The sequence below is a fragment of the Chelonoidis abingdonii genome, chromosome 2 (genome assembly GCF_003597395.2).
Source record: "Chelonoidis abingdonii isolate Lonesome George chromosome 2, CheloAbing_2.0, whole genome shotgun sequence".
In the NCBI taxonomy this organism is placed as follows: domain Eukaryota; kingdom Metazoa; phylum Chordata; order Testudines; family Testudinidae; genus Chelonoidis; species Chelonoidis abingdonii.
In genome coordinates this window covers 256490597-256511223 of record NC_133770.1, presented here as the reverse complement: position 1 = coordinate 256511223, position 20627 = coordinate 256490597, and the positions used below count along the sequence as shown (strand labels likewise).

Genomic DNA, 20627 nt, shown 5'->3' with positions numbered 1-20627 from the left:
ATGAGGCAAGGATGTTTTACAAAGGACTAAAGAGGGACTGCTGAGAGGAAAATAGTCAGCTTTAGATAAAGCACTATAACAAAGACTTGTAGTTTTATGTATCATGGTGTCCATTAAAGCTTAATAGGGAAGAGTGCATTGAACCTAGACAGGCATATGTTATTCATGTGAAGGATAAACATTTAAGGGGTGTGCAAAAATCAGAAATCAGGAGGACATGATTGTTTAGCTTTTGAAAAAGCTTTACAGGGAAGATTTTGTTTTCATCCCCCATGGATCACCATACAAGGTAAAGGAGAGTAAGCTGCAAATGTTTGGAGCATATCAATGCAGGAATCCCAGGGGGTTAAAAGCACTGTAGTAAAATAAAAGTGGTCTGCTTCTAAGTGTGTTCTATTTTACACATACTACTGAGAAGCTGACAAAGGGAATGATTTTGATACTCTGTTCACTGTGATAAAATGGCACAATAAGAAGAAGGGGAAAAAAGAAAAGAAAAAATCTTTAAATATATCTTGTTACATGTTTTGCATTTCCTACTAAATAAACAACCCTGGTCTTATGGAGTTCAAAATTATGGCTGTTAACATAATAAATGAGAAGAACATGTTTTCCACTTTTTGAGGAGAACTGGTTCTAATAGATGCTCTCCTTTCATTGCTTGCAGTTAAAGAAAGGGTTAACTTTTAAAGAAAAAAATGAATAATTCAGTGTTCATCTTATCACTCTGTATTTTACTTTCTATTATTTGGTCCTCTGGAACTTGCTGTGAAAGGTAGAGTAAGAGGAGTCAGCCGAGGGGAGCTGGGGTTGTGATAATTTGCACAAACATCCCTGTCATTGTTCTGCCTGAAGAGACAGGGCTGGGTTCAAGGCCACATGTGCTCCTGTCATCATTCACATTTCTGCTCCAAGTGCAATACCCAGTGTCAGCTCTCCATCTGTCTTTGCCTGGCAAATGCACACGCCTAGCATCCTGCCTCCAGCTATGCTGCCACAGCCAATTCTGATGGCCCTCCTCGCTTTTCTGTGCTCATTCCAGAACAGGAGGCACTGAGCCCTAAATAAGCTTGCTTTTAGGAAAGAGCCATTTACAGTGTTGTATATTTTATTCAAGGATGCCTGGTGAGTTAAAATTATTACAGCTCTTTTTATTTAAATGGAAAAGCACTAATTATATTTTGATTGTATATAAAAATAATTTCTACATGGTGATTTTTGAAAGCTTATATAGAGAGATTGTAGATACTAATTGTGGAGTGTGTATGTTTGGGGGAGGGGAATTTGTGTGTGGAAACTATCAAAGATATTATGTACAGTAATATTGGATGCTACATTGATAGGAATGTAGAAATGGGGATAGGAATAGTAGAAAGTCTCACCCTATATGTGGGTGCAGGTGTGTGTGTGGGGGTATAATTTTAGTGAGAAGAAATACAGCTTCAGTCTGGTTTTCATGACTGTCAGCTGTATCTTGTAATCTGCAAACATTTTATGTATAGATATAATTTTAAATTATGGGTGTACACTAGGAATAATCTCTTTGCAAAGCTGTTTATGCTAGAGAAGTGAAGGAAGATTTAGAAAACAAATGATTTCAGTCTTGCCCTAAATCACAGTTCTTAGCTGCCACCAGCCAAAAATTGAAATACGTTGTTAATAATAATAATAATTAATTAATCCTACAGATTCTGCTGAATTAGTGAAACTGTTGTGGAACTGGAAATCTTAGTATGTCAATTTCCTCACAAAAATATTATCCTTGGATCTTTAGACTACTTGTCTAATTGATAAGTGTTGTTGCCAGTGAAAATATTGCTTCCATATAGGGTAAATTGTTTGAGTGTTTTGTGTGAGAAGCCTGACCATTGCAGAATGGATTGTATTTGCTGTTTTCGTAAGGTCTGAACAGAGCCATGTGCCAATTTAAAAAAGCCTATGTCTCTGGTTAAAAAAGACAGGGACACTGAGATCCTACAGCTGGCTGGTTCTTGTTGATAATTTGGGTAGGACAGGCAGGAGAAGCTGCACTTGATCACAGAATCTGTACACCTCGCAGATGGTATTTTGAAACAGTATCTGTCAGTTTGCTGCTACCACAGTTGTATGTAGGTATTGCCAGTTGTTTAAAGAATGGGGTTTTTTTAGGATGTTAATGCATGGTCATAGTCTTCCAATACTATGTTAGTTGATCCTAAGACTGAGATTGTAACAAGAAAGTAGAACTCTGTTTGCTCAAAGTGCAAGGCTAGGAGGATTTGTATGGTTGAAATATGGGCAAATTAATTTGCATAGATAATAACTGAGGACTATGAAAGGTCATTTTAACCCTTTTTAAAGTTTAAATATGATTTGCATGCGTTATATTCCTTGGGATGTGGTCTTCATTAGAAATATCATGGCAATTCATTAATTTGAATAAGTGCATGTGATGTAAATCAAATACAACTGATATTTTGCATATATTTATAAGAAATTACAGTATCCTGGCTCGCTATCTGATATTTTATGATATTTAAATGTACAGCATAATTAATTTTGAGTCTTCTGTATTTTCTTTTGAGACACTAACAAAGATGCTATCATAGATCATAGAATATCAGGGTTGGAAGGGATCTCAGGAGGTCATCTAGTCTAACCCCCTCATCAAAGCAGTACCAATCCCCAACTGGACTGACTGAAGTAGAGATTTTTGAACAACCTATTGCATAGTAAGCCTGTGGCACTTAAATTACTTAATCTACCTGCTGGTTAAAATTTCATGTAATCAAAGTAGCTTGAGCTACACCTGAAAATATATATACTTATCAATACTCTTTAAGCTTTAACGTTAAATAAATCTTTAATTTCCAGTATTCTGTTAAAGGGGTAGCAAGGAAGAAGTATGTTTTTAATGTCAGCTCTGAGAGTTAGAAAACTTTGCACTTGGATACAGAGAATACACTAACAGCTGTGGCTGGGAGCATGTGCCAGAATGGAGATACTTAAGCAGATCTGACACTTGGCTATTTTTGACACCCATATGCACTTTTTTACTCTCCTCTATGATGAACTACCTCTCAATCTGTTCACAGCACATTTTAGCCCTTTAATATTGTGGGGTTTTTGGTTTTTTTCGAATAGGCATTATTAGCCATCTGGGGCAGATTTTGTGTTTTAGAAGTAAGCATGTTATCTGCAGAAGATTAAAAAGATGTGTATTTTTGTGTAATCGGATATTATGTCATTGCCTTTGTGTGCATGTGTGAGTTTGTGTGTGTGTAACATATTCTTGATTTCAGAAGCATCCTTTTAATAGTTCTAACACCCAAAGGTCTTTCTGTTTTTTCTAAAATATAAAATGGATCAAATATCTGTTCTGGTTTCTGTATGGTGATAACAGTTGTACACAAATTAAATGTTCTCTTCAAAGACAAACAGATCACATTCTTATACATGTGATTGTCTACTAGTCTTCTCATGTTAATATGTCTGAAAAATTAGATGAGAGGTTGTTAATGAGGGTCTCATCATAAAATTAAGTCATAGATCTTGGAGGCTCTAACACAACTCTTAGGGTACATATTTTTAGAAGGATAATTCTGCAAATATGAGATTTGCACTAACTTTGTTAACTATTTTGTCATTTTATTTGGATTCTAGAAAGTAGATATCTTTAAATTACTGATGTAGAGATATACAGTGCTCATATCAAATGTCATATATGAAGTGGATTGATTACTGTGTGTTTTTTAGAACTGTTTTTATTCCAAACATTATGTAATAAACTTTACAATTCTATCAGTCATTTTATAGTACAGATGTTGGCCTACAAAATGCTTCATTATCGCCCATGGCAATATTCAGGATGGTTTTCTTAAAAGAACAATCAGTGATCACAGTCATTGTAGCCCAGAAATAATGCTGTTCTTTCAGAAGATGGCCTGGAATTAGGTCAGACCACCCCTTCTTTACTTCTGCTCTCCAGATGTGGCTGCAACTTTTTTTTTTTTTAAGTTCATGTTTCAAAAAAATGGGTTTGTTTTCAGAATCTGGTTTTACTTAAGACATCTCCATCCTGGAGTGCATTTCATAAATTGCCCACATATTTTTCTTAGCAGAGAACTTAACTGGCTGTAATTTTTAACACATGGCCACATCATGTGATATTTTCAAAACATTTGCACATAGCTTTAAGAAGGTCCCAGCAGAAATGATCCATCATCTCACAGCCAGCCCGTTTCTTAACAGCATATCTGCATTTTCCATTTAGCAGAGCTATATATTATTAGCTTATATTTTGGGTAGTAAAACAGTGCATTGCTGATTGTAAAACATGGACTTTATTATCTGCTGAAAATTGATTTGGCATTCATAGCCACTGTGTACTAGACTTCCTTTCTGGTTTTAACATTAGTGCTTGCAAGTGATGATTTTTTTAAAGAACAGAAACAAAATTGCCATGGACATAACTGTTAGTGTCCTAGTAACTGAGCATTTGGATAATCCACCTGGTTTTTAAATACATGCGTCTAAAAGTTGTTATACAGCAAAAGTCTCCTGTCTGTTAACTGACTTGTCTTGTTTTAACTTGTAGTTGCTATGCTATTATATGAGGACAGTTCTGTGTATTATAAAACAAGTTTTCAGCCAGCTGTAGAAAGTATGTCTGGAAATAGATTTAAATCTGATTGTTAAGCTTGTACCAGTGTTCCAGTCATCATATGTAACGTCATTATCTTATTCTTGGGTGTGACAGGAAGGAAGAATTTTCTTCTTTGAAAAGGACTGTTAGCCACTTTAGGTTGTACTACCAATGAGATTCCAGGGGAATTTGTTGGGCATTTCATTTCTTCAGGCCCAGATGATTTTGGGGAAATGTGTTGGATTCATACTGAAGCATTGATATGTGTCCCACTCCTTTCATTGTAGTAAAGAATTCTAAAGTCTCCATAAAACTATTTCTTATTTTGAACCATTTGGGGCATGAACTGTATCTTGCTATGTGCTAGTTGCTTCCCAAGCATATTGTAGGTGATACCATAACCCCAGTAATAGCTAATAGTAAGCCTTTTTACTAACAAGGACCCCAAAATATTTTGCAATAAAGATGCTAGTATTTTCAAGCTAAAGGGCCAAATTGAGAGTGATATATATTTGAAAATGTAAGCTCTTTGGGGAAGGTACTGTCTCTCACTCTGTGTGTGCATTGCCTGGTACAATGAGGCAACAGCTGGGTGGAAAATGATTTTCTTGTCCAGAGAATTTTTTTGAGATTTTAATTTTTCTCTTTCATGTCAGGAAAAAAACAAATGCTTTTCAAATTTGTTGTGAAAAATGGGAGAGAAAGAGAATCTATTCCAGGATAGCTAGTAGCTCTATGGTTATAGCATTCGCTGGGGATATGGGAGACCCAGATTCAGGTCTTGATTCTAAACTAGACAGAGTGGAGACATAAGCCTTGGTCCCTCACGTTCTATGCAAGTGCCGCAACCACTGGTACATTCAGGGATTGATTTCTCTTTCTTTTTCATTGGCATATCTTGACCAGAAATTCCATCCTGGATCTTACTAAAGTTTCATTGAAACTGACCCTTTCCCTGGAAAAGTTTTGGTTTCATTGAATTGGCATTTTCTGACAATTGTTTTGTTGAAAATCTTCTGACCAGATCTAAATAGGGCCCTGAGCTTAGTAGGCCTCTGGGCACTACTGTAATACATATAATAATGTATAAGTTAGGGGCCCAATTGCTCTAACACCGAGGTCAGTTGGAGTTGTGTATATACAACTGATGGGACCCCAATATTGGAGTAAAGAAATTTAGATTTCTTTACACCCAATATTGGTGTAATTTGCCCATATATGAACTTGAAGGTGTAAGTTAATGTTTGTGTCTGGGAGGAAAGAAAGTGAGATATTTACTTCCTTTTACCCCTTTCTGTTTCCTTTTCTGATATAGTTCATTCTTTCGGCATATGGCCATGTATACCAAGGAAGACTCAGTTAAATGTACTTTTGCCACTTGATAACTCAGCCATAAGATGGACCACATAGACTAAGCCTTTAATGCTTTTGAAGACCTGCAACTTTCAACATGAATCTTACTTTTGAAACATTGATCTATGGTTCAGATATAGAATTGTTTACTACATTTAGCACTGACATAAACAGTTCTTATTCCCATTGTGATCAGTAGGAATTATGCATGTATATTCAAGAGCTGAATTTGGCCATGAGTTTGTTTTCTTGCTTCAAATCTTGATAATTTGGCACTTATTCTCATTATTTCTCTAAAATAATTAAAATAGTGGCAAATTTTTATGAATTATTGTATAGAAGCAGATTCAACATGAGTGCTAACTCCAGACAAATTGTGATAGTAAAGTTGTTTAGCTTTCGCTCCTAAAGGTTTCAGAGAGTTGTCATTAAAACTTGACTTGGGAGCTGAGTTTACGTCTAGATTTCATAGGAAGATGTTTTCATTAACTCATTTTCTCATTTATGCATTTATTTCTACTTTTTAAAATAAAATAACCTCACTCCCCTGCTTTGGGAATCTCCGCAACCATTTAAAATGTCTTCACAAGGAATAACCACCCAATGGCATTGCAAAGTCCACCCCCCAACACACATCTAAATTAACCTAAATTATCCAGCCAGTTGGCTTAACGTTAGTGTGAATGTATATTCTGAGACAACGGCTGAAATTTAGCTGTGCTTTTAAGCGGATACAAAGTTTGAGTCAAAGGTGGCAGGAAGCCTTTTTGAAGTTCTAAAGGAAATGTTGTAAGTGATAGACACAATTATTAAGAGTACAGTTCATATGGTTCCCATTCATTATGGAAATACATTCAGTAGCTGAATATAATAACATCTACATCATTTTATATACTGACAAGTAAAACTGAACTCGCAATATTTGGACTGAAAGAATTGTGGGAAAAGAATAAGGCCAGGAATCTAAATTGATTGCATCTATCTTTCTGATCTGAAAAAGAGGCTGGGGAAAGAGAGAGGAAAGAAATGTATTTGGTTCAAATTCAGATACTATGTAAACTGGTGAAAATTCTGTGAAGCCTTATGTCATTACTTGCATATCCCCTTTGATCAAAAAAATGTTGTGGTTAAATAATCAGGGATTCTGAGACAGGGACTTATCCATTCTCATCTAGTTTGCAAAGCAGATTTGAAATGCCATCTCTTAAGAAGGAGAAATTGTTTTGCTTTTTAAAGCTAACATGCTATTCATGGCTAATTGCTCTTCCTGCGTTATTGATGCTTCCTTTCTGTTTCAGCTGCTTAAGTGCATGTCCAAGTCCTGACCATCTCCTGCCTTCACTGCTGTAACCTCCTCGTGTGGCCTCCCTTGTGTCTCTTATTTCTCCTCTCTGGTCTATACAAAATGAAGATACTAAAATTATCTTCCTACCCCATGATCCATCCATATCACTTGCAGCTTCTAATCCCTTCCCAGAATCTTTCTTGCATACTTATTATATTACATAAAACTAACTTCCAGTATTCAATGCTCTGTGTAACTACTCAGATCCTGATTCTTATAGTCCATCTTTTCTCTATGTCCTTCCATTCCATCAGTGATGCCAGCCTCCTTGCCTCCTTCACTTTCTTTTCTCATTCCTGTCTTTATGCCTTCTTCTACACCGCTCTCTTTGGGTGGAATGGTCTTCAAAATACAGTAAATCATATCCCCACTCTATCTTCATAATAATCCCTCCCATAATCCAAATCCATCCTTTCCCTGGGCCCTCAAACACTTAACACACATCAGTCAAATGATCTTTCCACCATGATATTTTGCTGGCGAAAATATGGGAGTAGGAAACATACCCAAAAAATAAGATACATGTATTTACACAAAAATATGACCCTGATTTAAAAACTGTGTATACAAAATGCATTATGACTGCTCTTACAATTCAGGGTTGTGCACATGTGTATCTTATTTTATCATTCGTAAATTAAGTGCATTGGCCCATGGACTTTGTCTTGTACAGTACCAGGCACATCATATGTGCTAAACAAATACTACATAACGCTTATTGCTTTTCCTTGCCCAATCTGTTTAATTACACAGTAGTTTGCCACAAAACTTTATACCTATCTACCTTACAGCCAATTTTTTTTAATAAGGGAAAAACATTATTAGTAAAAGTTCAGAAGATGCCACTGTGTGCCAAGATTAGTGCTACTTATTTTTTAACAATATTTTTATATGCCAACAGCTTGCTTGGCACTGTCAAGATGCACTTTATTTAACACCCTAGGCTAGAAATATTACTATGTATTGTGACAGACCCAGACCAGTGGGGTACAGGAATCTCGTAGAGGGCAAATATACTGGTCACTGGGTGAGTAGTTTTCTGTTCCCTGAGTGGCCAGAGCAGGGGCTGCACTAGAGTAATCAGGAACCTGCTAGAACCAATTAAGGCAGACAGGCTGATTAGAACACCTGCAGCCAATCAAGGACATCCTGCCACCAAGTCAAGGCAGGCTATAATTAGGGCACCTGGGTTTAAAAAGGAGCTCACTCCAGTCAGGGAGGGGGGAGCCAGAGGAGAGGAAGTGTGTGTGAGGAGCTGGGAGCAAGACGTGCAAGGAGCTGAGAGTGAGAGGCTGTGCTGCTGGAGGACTAAGGAGTACAAGCATTATCAGATACCAGCAGGAAGGTCCTGTGGTGAGGATAAAGAATGTATTTGGAGGAGGCCATGGGGAAGTAGCCCAGGGAGTTGTAGCTGTCAAGCAGCTGTTACAGGAGGCACTATAGACAGCTGCAATCCACAGGGCCCTGGCTGGAACCCGGAGTAGAGGGTGGACCGGGGTTCCCCCCAAACCTCCCAACTCCTGATCAGACACAGGAGAAGTTGACCCAGACTGTAGTGAAGATCACTGAAGTGAGCAAATCTGCCCATAAGCGCAAGACTCACCAAGGTAGAGAAGGAACTTTGTCACAGTATGTAGTTATGGATGCTCTTTTTTATTTACTGTTTTTTTTCTGGCAAGCTATAACTTTTAGGTATCTGTTTGAATAATAAGATATCAAAGACAGGGTCAGTTTTGAGGTACACTGTCAGAGACTCTCTATGTGAACCATGATCTAAAAATAGCTGTGTCTGACTCAAAAACAGAATATGCATGGGGACGTGCATGGTCTAGAAAGTCTAAGAGCTCCTCACCTTATGATAGTCACAGGCAAGTGACTATACAAATAAAAGGGTACAACTTAAATGTCCAGGCTGGTAAGACTGCTGAAGATATGTGGATAGGTTTGAAAATCTTGCACTATATTTCTGCACTTCTCAGAAAATGCTGCAAAAAACTATTTGATTATATTGTCTCTGGACTTCATGTCCTTTGATTCATTTTTCTTTCCCACAATACACCCTTTCTTAACCTTTGAACCAGTGGGAGACACAGAGCAGCGATGCAGTTCAGCTGCCAGAATTAAGGGGGACCACTTTTATTTAGTTGGACCTTCTTCCTTCCACCATGAAGTGGACTGCGGATCTTCCTTGAATGATTAGGCCTTACAATAGAGGGCCATCTACTGAACTCTGGAGACAGGCAGCTTACCATGATTAAGGCAGTCAAATCCAAGTAAAAGTTGTCGGACTGTTCACTTCTGATAAATCATTGTTTTGGTCTCTTTTCTCTGATAACTGTTGAACAACTTCTCCAAAGCCATATAGACTTAACTATGAACAATGGAGAAACTGATGGACTAGTCTGCAGCTGCTATTCAGATTTTAATTTGCCTACAAATTCATATGCCTTTGCATTAAGTTCTAGCCCTCCCCTCCTGTTAAACTGTTGAACATAATCCAAATATTTATTGAGGAATCTCTTCCTCTTCTAGCCCTGGACATTGTCAAAAAATAACACCTGAAGTGTCAGCTTGTCCTGTTTACATACATTAGTAGTCATTTCCCTGTGGCTTTAATCTGGACAGTCTAATGGACCCCAGGTATTTCTAGTCCACATAAACTAGATTTTGTTCTAATGTCAGAAGCTTGGTTGAATGAAACAAGACCCTCTCAGTGTATGCTGTTTACATATTTTGGAGAGCTTCATTGGGAGAACACCTCCTATATTATCCGATGCTGCCAAAATTTTGGTAATGTTGCAGGTGAAACAATAGACATAGTTCTTTCTGTATTTCTCATTGCTGTTAGACCTTTATTAGAAAGATCAGCATCTGATGATTTTAACCTTAATTTACATTGAAATCTTTATTGGACTGAATTGCAGCCTGCCAAACTGATACAAAGCTCTTTTCAAGCTCTGTTGAGATCCGTGAAATAATGGATACGTGAACAAATTTTTGCTTTATCTGATTTTGTTCCTGTTACAAATTGTAACCAACTTTTTCTTACTAAAAAGATTAGATTATGAGGAAGAGATACTACAGGACTTAGAATCTTTTAAAAAAAGTATTCTTCCCCTAACTTTTTATGTATTTCTGGTCTGTTGTTTTTATGTCTCTTTTTTTTCCTTCTTGGCTCCCTTGTCTCTGTGAAATCAAATCTGCATCTAGCTTGCCAAAAACTGGTCTTCTTCTTTGTTGAGGAAGGGAGGTCTTTGATTCCATTTTCGATCTACATCTCATTTAGTTCTATCTTCTTTATTATACATTGGGGGGGGGGCAGGGATAGCTCAGTGGTTTGAGCTTTGGCCTGCTTAAACCCTGGGTTGTGAGTTCAGTCCTTGAGGGGGCCACATAGGTATCTGGGGCAAAAATCAGCACTTGGTCCTGCTAGTGAAGGCAGGGGGCGGCACTCAATGACCTTTCAGGGTCCTTTCCTGTTCTAGGAGATAGGATATCTCCAATTATTATTATTATTGTTTATTCTATAACCAAAGTAAGACCTGGTCTACGCTATGGGGGTAGATGAAATTCAGCCATGTTAGGTGAATTTAAAAATGAATGCATCCACAGAACCAACCTCATTCCATCGACCTAAAGGGCTCTTAAAATTGACTTCTGTACGCTTCCCCAGTGAGGGGAGTAGCGCTAAAATTGATTTTGCTGAGTCAAATTTGGGGTAGTGCAGACACAAAATCAACAATATTGGCCTCCTGGGGCTATCCTAGAGTGCTCCATTTTGACTGCTCTGGACAGCACTTTGAACTCCAATTCACTAACCAGGTACGTAGGAAAAGCCCCGGGAACTTTAGAATTTCATTTCCTGTTTGGTCAGCGTGGCAAACTCAGCAGCACAGGTGACTATGCAGTCCTCCCAGAATCGTAGAGTGTAGAATGTTTCTACGCACCCCATCCCCATCATTTCCATCCCTGAGGTTATTGCAGATTAGAAGGTGAAAAAAAATGCACTCACGATTACATGTTTTCTGAGCTCATGCAGTCCTCCCGCACTGATAGGGCACAGCTTAAAGCATGGAGGCATTCGGTGGCACAGGCCAGGAAAGAATTAAGTGAGAATGAAGAGTGGAGGCAGGATGCGATGCTGAGGCTAATGAGGGAGCAAACGGACATGATGAAGCATCCGTTGGAGCTGCAGAAAAGCCAACAAGAGCACAGACCCCTGTTGCATCCACTGTATAATCGCCTATCCTTCTCCCCATGTTCCATAGCCTCCTTACCCAGATGTCCAAGAATGTGGTAGGGGAGGATCTGGGCACCCAGCCACTCCACTGCAGAGGCTGGCCCAAGCAACTGAAGGCTGTCATTCAACAGTTTGAATTTTAGTGTGGCTACAATAAGCAATGTGGCCTTATCCTTCCCTCCTCCTCCAACCCACCCGGCTACCTTGTCCATTGTCTCATTTTTTTTTAATTAATAAAGAAAGAATGCATGGTTTCAAAACAATAGTTACTTTATTTCAAAGTGGGGAGGGTGGTTGGCTTACAGGGAATTAAAATCAACAAAGGGGGCGGGTTTGCATCAAGGAGAAACACAACTGTCACACCAAAGCCTGGCCAGTCATGAAACTGGATTTCAAAGCCTCTCTGATGCACAGCGTGTCTTGCTGTGCTCTTCTAATCACCCTGGTATCTGGCGTTGCTTTCACGGAGGGAGGGGCAACTGATGACATGTACCCAAAACCACCCGCGACAATGTTTTTGCCCTATCAGTCATTGGGAGATTAACCCAGAATTCCAATCGGCAGTGGAGACTGTGGGAACTGTGGGATAGTTACCCACAGTGCACTGCTCCATAAGTCAATCCTAGCCACAATAGTGAAGACACACTCTGCTGACTTAATGTGCTTAGTGTGGACATACGCAATCAACTGTATAAAATCGTTTTCTAAAAATCAACTACTATAAAATTGACCTAATTTCATAGTGTAGACATACCCTAACTTAATCTTATAAAGAGTAATACAGAAACTTTCATAATGAAATCAAACACAGAAGCAGAACCCTTAGAGATTTGGCGAAAAGCAGACCTTCCTTGATGCCTTACAAACTTCCCTGCTTAGCTAGCACCATCTTTTGGGGTGGGTCTTGTGGTTTGCATTCAGACCAGTCTGGTTTTTCCAAATATGTTTCAGAATAGCTACCTGGCCAAACTCCTTCCTCTAATATCCAGGGCTAATGGAATGGCCCATTACACAACCTCTTGCACCATTAGGAGGGAGGGCAATGGCTCCCATATTTAGAAGGAATAGGACAGAAATGCTTCTGCTGCCACTGGCATTCTGCTTTTGTCTTGCAGCAGAACCCCAGACTGAGGGAGGTTCATTACAAAATTAAATCAACCTAAGTTATGTTGACTTATAGCCACTGCAGTAACTAAACTGTTTTTGCATGTCAACATTATGCTCCTTGTGTTGGCAGTGCATGTCTTCACCAGGACCACTTGAACTTATTTAACTGTCAGTGTGGGGCATTGTGGGATGGCTTCCTCCCAGATATATAGGACAGTGGGAATGGGGTAGCTATCTAATCACAGAGATCCAGGAAAGACTAGCTGCTATCCTCCTTCTCCCCAGTCCCTGCCTTTCTAGGCCACTTGGAGGAGAATTGCAAAGACTGACCTGTTCTCTTTGATTTCATTCTAAAACTAGCAAATTTTGCCACCGTTTACACCAGGCTTGTTTTGTTGGGGCATTAGTTCAGGACTGACTCAGTGGGAAGAGTGCCACTTTCTGAATCGTCAATAATGCTTAATAGTTTTGTCATAAGTGTTTTTCTTTTTTAGGCAGTAAGTGTTTTTGCTGTCTTGCCACACTAGATATAGAGTATATGCCCTGATGAATGACCCAATGGAGAGTCATCTTCAGAAATTGATGCTTGCTAAATTAAAATCCAAGTAGCTTTTTTGTCATTACAATAAGCTATAGGATTTTAGATATCTGTATTGTTTACAAATCTGATATATGCTCAAATGTTTCATGTAACTGCTATTCATTTCCATAGAATGGTGTTAAATATGCAAATACCACAAGTACTATTATTTAAATATATACAATCAATAGTAAACATGGTCATGAAATGTGATCATCAACTAGGCCATTCATCAGATAATTCTGATCCAAATGGTGTTGTCTGTGAGTCAGCCCATCTATTTCAGTGCATTGTAATTACACTGAATATTGTTTAGGTGTCACAAATTATTTTATAATATCAGATAGCAGACATTGACTTATTTGCACAAATTTGCATAATTAGGTTAATTATCCTTTATAAGGCTATACCTTTGAACAAAATATAGTAAGTAGAGGAACGGGAGAAAAATGACCCAATCCTTAACTCATCCCTAGATTAGAGTAAATCTGGATTTCTAGCAACTGAAGTATGATGCGTATTACTAATGAATGTGGATGAAAATTTGCTTGGTTTAAAATAGTACTGTTGAAGACAGATATTTTATTTTTTTTAAAGCTACATCAATTGTGTTGCTGAGTCACTAGGTCTGAAGATGTCGTGCAACAATCATTGATACTAGACCTCTTCTTGAAATGTGAGGAGCATCCTCAACTCTTCCTGAAGGGGATCAGCATCTCAGGGGACTGGACTACTTTTGTTAGCAAGCTAACATTGTTAGGAAAATAATAGATTTGTATACACAGAGAACTTCTCGTACATCATCATCAAACATACCTAGCTTACTGAGGACAGTTGTGTCAGCCAGAGTGACCATAGTTGATGTCGCCACACCAGGCCTCATGTAGTGAAGTTTCCAAATTTGGCTCAGTCCTGCAGATCTATGAATCTCTGGAGTGGCTCCGCAAGTGGCGCCAGGTAGAGTCAGGGCGTTCACCCCTTCGTGCATCATTGGAGAATTTGAGAGCATGGTGTGCTGTGTTGTTTTAGTCCATCCTGGAGACATGGACAAAAAGCATGCAATGCCATTTTTGAATATAATGAGTGGCTGAAGGAACGCCAGAGCTCTGTGAGATTATGATGTTTCGTACAAGGTCAAAGCACTTTAAGCCCAGGATGTGGTACTGAAAGCATGTATGGAATGTCTCTAGTTGCACTAAGTCTGCCTTCAGGTTTCTGACCCACATAGCAATACAGGTAGTAGACAAGCTTGATAGATCCTGAACATCATCAGGCAGTTACTAAAATGTAAGAGGAACTGGGAAAAAATGTTCACTGAAAAAGGATTCCTTTTTGAAAAGTGGAGAAGTAGGGAAAAATATCACTGATATAGGATTAAACCTTCAGATTAGGAGAGCTGATATTTTTCAGCCAGTTCAAACCTTTTTATTTAATGCTCAATTTTTTAAAGTTCTCAGCCTTAAGAACCTCATTTTATCCTTTGCAGGGCCCAGTAGGAGAAAAAAGCAGTGAAAAAAAACTGTTGCAAAAATGCCATATTTCAGTAGGAGGGATATAATATTTCAAATTTATAATGGAGTGGGGGAAATGCAAATGATATTAATTAGGGAATCTTCCTCTTCTCCTCACTCTTTCTTTGTGTGTGTGTGTATTTACATAGAGAACATTAGATTATGTTTGTCTTTGTGGGATAAAACCTGCTTGGGACTGATTTCATGAATGATGCAAAGTGGCCTAAAAGTTGTTTGTATCTCGTTGTTTTTTTTAAAGTAGGTAAAGGTCTCAGCCACATATTCAGAACTCAAAACATATAGAACATAATAGAGAATATCCTTCCTATAGTATTTTTTACCCATCCTGTAAATTACATAGTAGAGATATCTATTAACTTCTATAGGATGGTTGAAAAAATCCAACTATTGTACGGATATCCTTTTCTATTAAATTCTATAGGCCTTTTCCAAAAGGGTTCTGGAGGACAGTAGAAAGTAAGGATTCAGCTCCATGGTTTTGGTTCAAGCCTATTTGTTTTACTTAATTATGAAGAAAAGTACTCTCCCTCCATTCCTCATTCACAAATATTACTGATTTGGGAGTGGCAGAGGAGAAATATATGCTGCACTATTTATGCATAATTTAAAACAGTTGTGCTAGGTTTAAACCCCAAATCTTTTTTCTTCATGTATCGTTTATCTCATGATGTTACCTTTTGTACTTGGTCCCCTTCAGTAAGCACAGCCTGACACATCTTGTGGCCTTTACCTTATGTGATAAAATAGATTGAAAGGATATTTGACATCACCTGGTGAAGATGAGGCAACCCTGGAGAACTGTGCTTTAGGAGCAGGTGACTGCTGCTAAGAAATGTACAAGTCTAGGGACACAGCTGAAGGACTGCTGTTTAAAAAAAGAGAGAGGGTGAAAAAAAAAGAAAAGAAAAAAGAGCAGGAACATTAATACATCTTCCTGAGGTTTGATGGGACGTATACTGCCTACTGTTCCATCTGGTGCTTATGATAGCATGGCATATTAGCATGTTGCAAGTTCATAATGTATTCAGGGCGAGAAAGCACCACTTGAATACCAATTGAGGCGTCCTCTTCCTCAGAGCTGCCTTTGAATTTTAATGATGTTTATGCCTTCTAAGGCACGACTGAACTGAGCATGTCTGATCTAGGAGGAATAACAGCAGTAAGGGACTTTTTGTTGTTGAGGAGGTTTAAAAGCAGGTTGAGTGTACAGTCTAGTGAATAATAGAGCTTCTCAGCAACAAACTATTTTTGTTTAGGCTATGGTCTCTCTTCTTTTTTTAAATTAATATTTTTTAAAGCTATTTTTATATTTTTGTCAAACCATGCCACTGAGGAATTAGATGAATTATTCTGCAGTGATTTCGTGAAGCATTTTGAAAGAGCATGTTGCCATTTTATTTTAAATGCTGGCCCTTCTGCATTAATTTTAAACAAACAAACAAAAAAACCCTCTAAATTCTAGTTTTCAGATTAACACTACACTGTTCATTCCTTGTGAAATCATTTAGGTCCTGATTCTACAAAGACTTTTGCATCTGCTTAATTTTGCATATTTTTCCTATTAAAGGTTTCGGACATGTATAAGGTGAAGCAGGTGCATAAGTCTTTGCAGGATTGAGCTTATTGTATTTAAGTTCTTTAGGAAATATAAGGATAAACTCATCTTTTCTTTCTCACCTCTCTCTTCGCCTTAGAGGTTACAATTCTGTGCAAAGGCTGACGCTTACTCTGATTAATATTGGAGAGTTTCTAAAAATTACACTTTAGAAATTGTTTATACACAGTTTTTTGAACATGTCAAAACTAAAACCATGATCCTACAAACACTTATGCATTAAGCTTCACTCATGTAAGTAGGTCCATTGAACATAAACATACATGTGTTTGCAAGTTTGGGGCCTTCAAGCGCACCTCCCATTAAAAAGAGCACCTTCCAGTAACTCCAAATAAATGTCCTTGAGCCATCATCTGGATATTTTTTTAATGGCTTAAGACATGCTGCGCACTCTCATCTCAATGTGATTTGATGGTGCTAAGCAGCCTAGCAGGGTAGGATTTTTGAGAGGGGGATTTTCAAAAGTGTACAAATAAATGACTTACAAGCACAGGTGTCATTGACTTTAATAGGAACTTGTGCTCCTAAATCACTCTAGATACTTTTGAAACCTCACCTCAAATTAGAAAACCAAGTTTACTACATATTGGTGGGAACTTGAACTGGGAGAATGCCAAATATTTAAAAATCTTTGCTAAAACAAACTAGACAAAGCAATCCTGCTTAGCGGTCCGACTCCTCTAATCGGTCCTGCACAGCTGGACTCCTGCTGCCACGCACAGCCAGTTGCGGTTTGAGGTATTGGTGAATTTTTAAAGTATATAATTTCAATACTATGCATGCTTATATAACTTAAGGAACAATGGGCTACATAGCATTCATTCTGGAGTTACTAGCTCTAGTCACTAATTAATCCATTTGATTGCTGGAAAGAAAACAACTGCAATTCTCTTTGTTCCTGGTCCTTTCTTTCAAAAATACCCAGTCTTGGTTTTTTAAAAAGTTTATTCTCAGGCAATCTTTTAGCTACTCTCACTTAAATAAGAAATGATGGATGCATTAGGCTCCTTTTGATTCAAAATTTGACTATTGTATAGTGACATAAGTACGGACTATTGTCTAGTGACTTAAGTACAGTCCCTATTTATAACACATTCAGACCGAGATATTAGTGTGTTGGCTTAAGCATTCATTTTTTTTTTTCGTATTCAGGAAGGGTAATGTTACTGAATAGGAATGTGGAGGAGGTAGTGTGGGTAATTCAAGCAAGTTTAGTCAGCACTTACAAGATGCTTGAAATGTTTCTTGATGTCCTACAGAACTGTTAACATCTGCACATCTTGTGAGAAGAGTCACATTTATTACAGCTGTACTCTAGCTAGAATGTAAGAAGGAAGAAAAAAATCAGAGTTAAAAATGAAGCAGCTGACTTTCAATTACAAAGATTTATCATTTTGCTCTAGTTACAGACTGAGAGTAAACTCCACTTGGACTCTTCCTACAGCTGCATGTTTTTTGAAGTGACTGGTTGAAGGCTTTGGAGTAACTATTGGCAGATGCAGCCCTGCAAAATACACAAATCAAAAAGCAAATAAACAAAGCCATTAGATAAATAACCATCAACTAAACACTGTTTTGCTAGGTAGTTCAAGAATGACATATATAACATGATGCAGAGCATGTGTATGGAGTCACATTTGAGACACTTGTGCACCTGGAAACTGTGAAGAAATGAACAAAGGTGGACCAGCTATTCCCTTTCTTTGCAAAAGCATGGGAAGGGGAACAAAATGGGGAAATCTCAGCAGCTCTGCTGGAGCCATGACATTGCCAGTTCTCTTGATCCCTTCCTTATGGTTAGGGATGGGAAAAAGGAATGGTGAGTGATGGTTATGGTGAGGGTTATGTCCACAACCCTATTATGTGATGATCAGTTGGTTTTTGTTCCTACTATATGATGTTTAGTTGGGTTTTTTTTTATTCCATAGTTATTCTGTTAATTTACTAGGAATAAATGTTAGACATACTGAAAAGCAATTACCAGAATCACTCTTCTCCCACTCATCCCTCTCTTGCCCCCCACCTTCTTTAAACTGGTACTACATATGTTTTTCACCTATCAGCTTTTTGATCTTCCTATTTGTCTACATGGTTTCCCCCCCCCCCCATTTAATTCTATTGTTGAAGACACACTTAAAAAAATAAACATAAACTGTTTCAATATAGCAGCTATTTTTGAGTCATCATGAGTCACTATGAATTTCATTCCATTCTTTTAATGATGGATATTCTGTTCATCCTGTTTTTTTCTTCAGACTGTATATTTCATTCATATGTATTTATAAAAGTGTTTAATATATCCCTTGGCCTCTCTGGTTAGCAATAACTAGTTCTGCTCTTACCTTTTCCTTAAGAGTTTAAAATGAATGTGTTGTCTTATTTGGTTGTCTCTTTCCTTCCCCCTTACTCAAGCCATATACAGTCAGAGTGATGTCTTTCTCTTTTGTAACACCCTTAAATTTCCGCTGTTCAAGCAATCTTTCAGGAAGCTATATTACCTGTATCTTATTCCTTGCTTCTATTCCACAGTAAATATACTCTTCTATATGTTGGTTTCCTTTAGCATTCACCAGCTACCTTTTAGGGTTGTGTATTATAATACTTCCTCGCATTAGATCTCAGTCATTAGTTATTTTTCAATCCTAAAAATACCCTTTAATGAAATGTACTGTCTTTGCTGGGATCTGTTAATCTACTCAATGCTGAATCAGAGTTGCTCACAGTCACTGATTCAAGTGTCCCTTTCATTTTCATACTCTGTCAATCCCTGCCAGTTGTTTAGAATCAGATTTATGATGGATTCTGTAGTTGGAGTTTCTACTTTTTGATTAATAAAACTTTCTAATGTGTAATTTATGAACCTTTGTTGTATCTGGGAGTATTTGTTTATGAACAGATATCTGGGTAGTTAGAAATTCCGTGGTGATGAGCACCCCATGATTTGGGCCAAGTATATGCATGGTCTCTCTCTCTCTCTCTCTCTCTCTCTCTCTCTCTCTCTCTCTCCATCCTTCCACCCCACTGCTCTGGTCTAAAGCAGATGGTCATTCCTACTACTTTTTTCATTCCTTCCATCGTAACGTCTAAAATTTGCTTACCACACTCATCATTGTCTAATGCAGTGGTTCTCAACCTATTTACAGTTGTAGGCCACTTATGCAGCTCTCTGTGTGTTATGTGGGTTGCATCCACACAATATATATACTACCTATACAGCTACAAAAAAAAAAGTTTATTATTTGTTATATGACAGCAATATGATTCAAATCACCATAGTACCTTTCATCTCAACACTGGCAAATGTCTACCAAGAGCATTTTAAATTAGGAAAGTAATTCAAAACATTAACTGCGAAAACAAATTTACTGTAAGGGTGGCATGGTGTGTTGCTACCCTCCCTTGCGCACTGCTTCTGAATGCCCGGAGAGCATGGCTGGGGAGCCTGCCTGCAAAGATGGGGAACCCTGCCCAGTGCGAGGTGCCCTTCAACCCAGGGACTGCCCCCATGCACCCAGACCCCACCGAGGGACCCTCCCTCATGTACCCAGCCCCCCTATCTAGGGACTGCCCCAGCCTCTACCCAGAGTGCCCCCCAGCTAGGGAATGCCCCCCATCACCCAACCCTACTGGGATTGTCCCCCCAGAATCCAGACCTTCCCAACACTGGGCATGTGCCTGCCCTCCAAAGACAAGGTGACCTGGCCAGGGCAGAATGCCCCCAACAGGTACTGCCCCTTTCAGCATCCAGTCCCCCACGCAGAGGCTGCCCTCCCCCCCCGCGCGCAGCCCCCATCAAGTTCTTCCAGTACCGAGCCCCTCCCAGGACTACCCCCACCACTCAACCCCCCTTTTCAGGGACTGTGCCCCAGTATTTAGTGCCCCCATCCAGGGACTGCCACCAGTCCCACAACCTACCCCCTCCCTGTGCACCAGCCCTCTCCACCCTGCATCTGCTAGTCTCCTACCGCGGCTGCACGTAGCTCAGCTGTGCAGCCTGCCCTGCCCACCTGCCACTGCAGTCCTAGTACCACAGAGCCAGTCCAGCCAGGAGTCACTAAATCTGTGATCCTGCAGGACGGGGATGGGGCACTGAGCACCCTGGCCTCCTGCTGATGCTGCTGGGTCTGATCCTGCCGGGAGGCAGGGACTGAAGCTGCTTGGCCCGATTCTGCCAGGGATTGATGCTGGGTCCGATCCTGCCAGGGGGCTGACATTGGGCCTGATCCTGTGC

At 39.0% G+C, this 20627-nt stretch overlaps 1 protein-coding gene across 6 annotated transcripts in view; it reads left to right on the top strand.

Moving 5' to 3' along the window:
• RUNX1T1 (RUNX1 partner transcriptional co-repressor 1) overlaps nucleotides 1–20627 on the top strand; it is a 147546-nt gene that overhangs the window by 37300 nt on the left and 89619 nt on the right. Inside the window, exon 1 of one of the 6 annotated variants that reach the window (XM_032805276.2) lies at nucleotides 907–1125. The exons of the other annotated variants lie outside the window; for them this stretch is intronic. Coding sequence (XP_032661167.1) covers nucleotides 1119–1125 — 7 coding nt within the window. The 5' untranslated portion in view covers nucleotides 907–1118. Of the gene's footprint in view, nucleotides 1–906; nucleotides 1126–20627 lie in introns of those variants that run through there. 6 annotated transcript variants of the gene reach the window in all.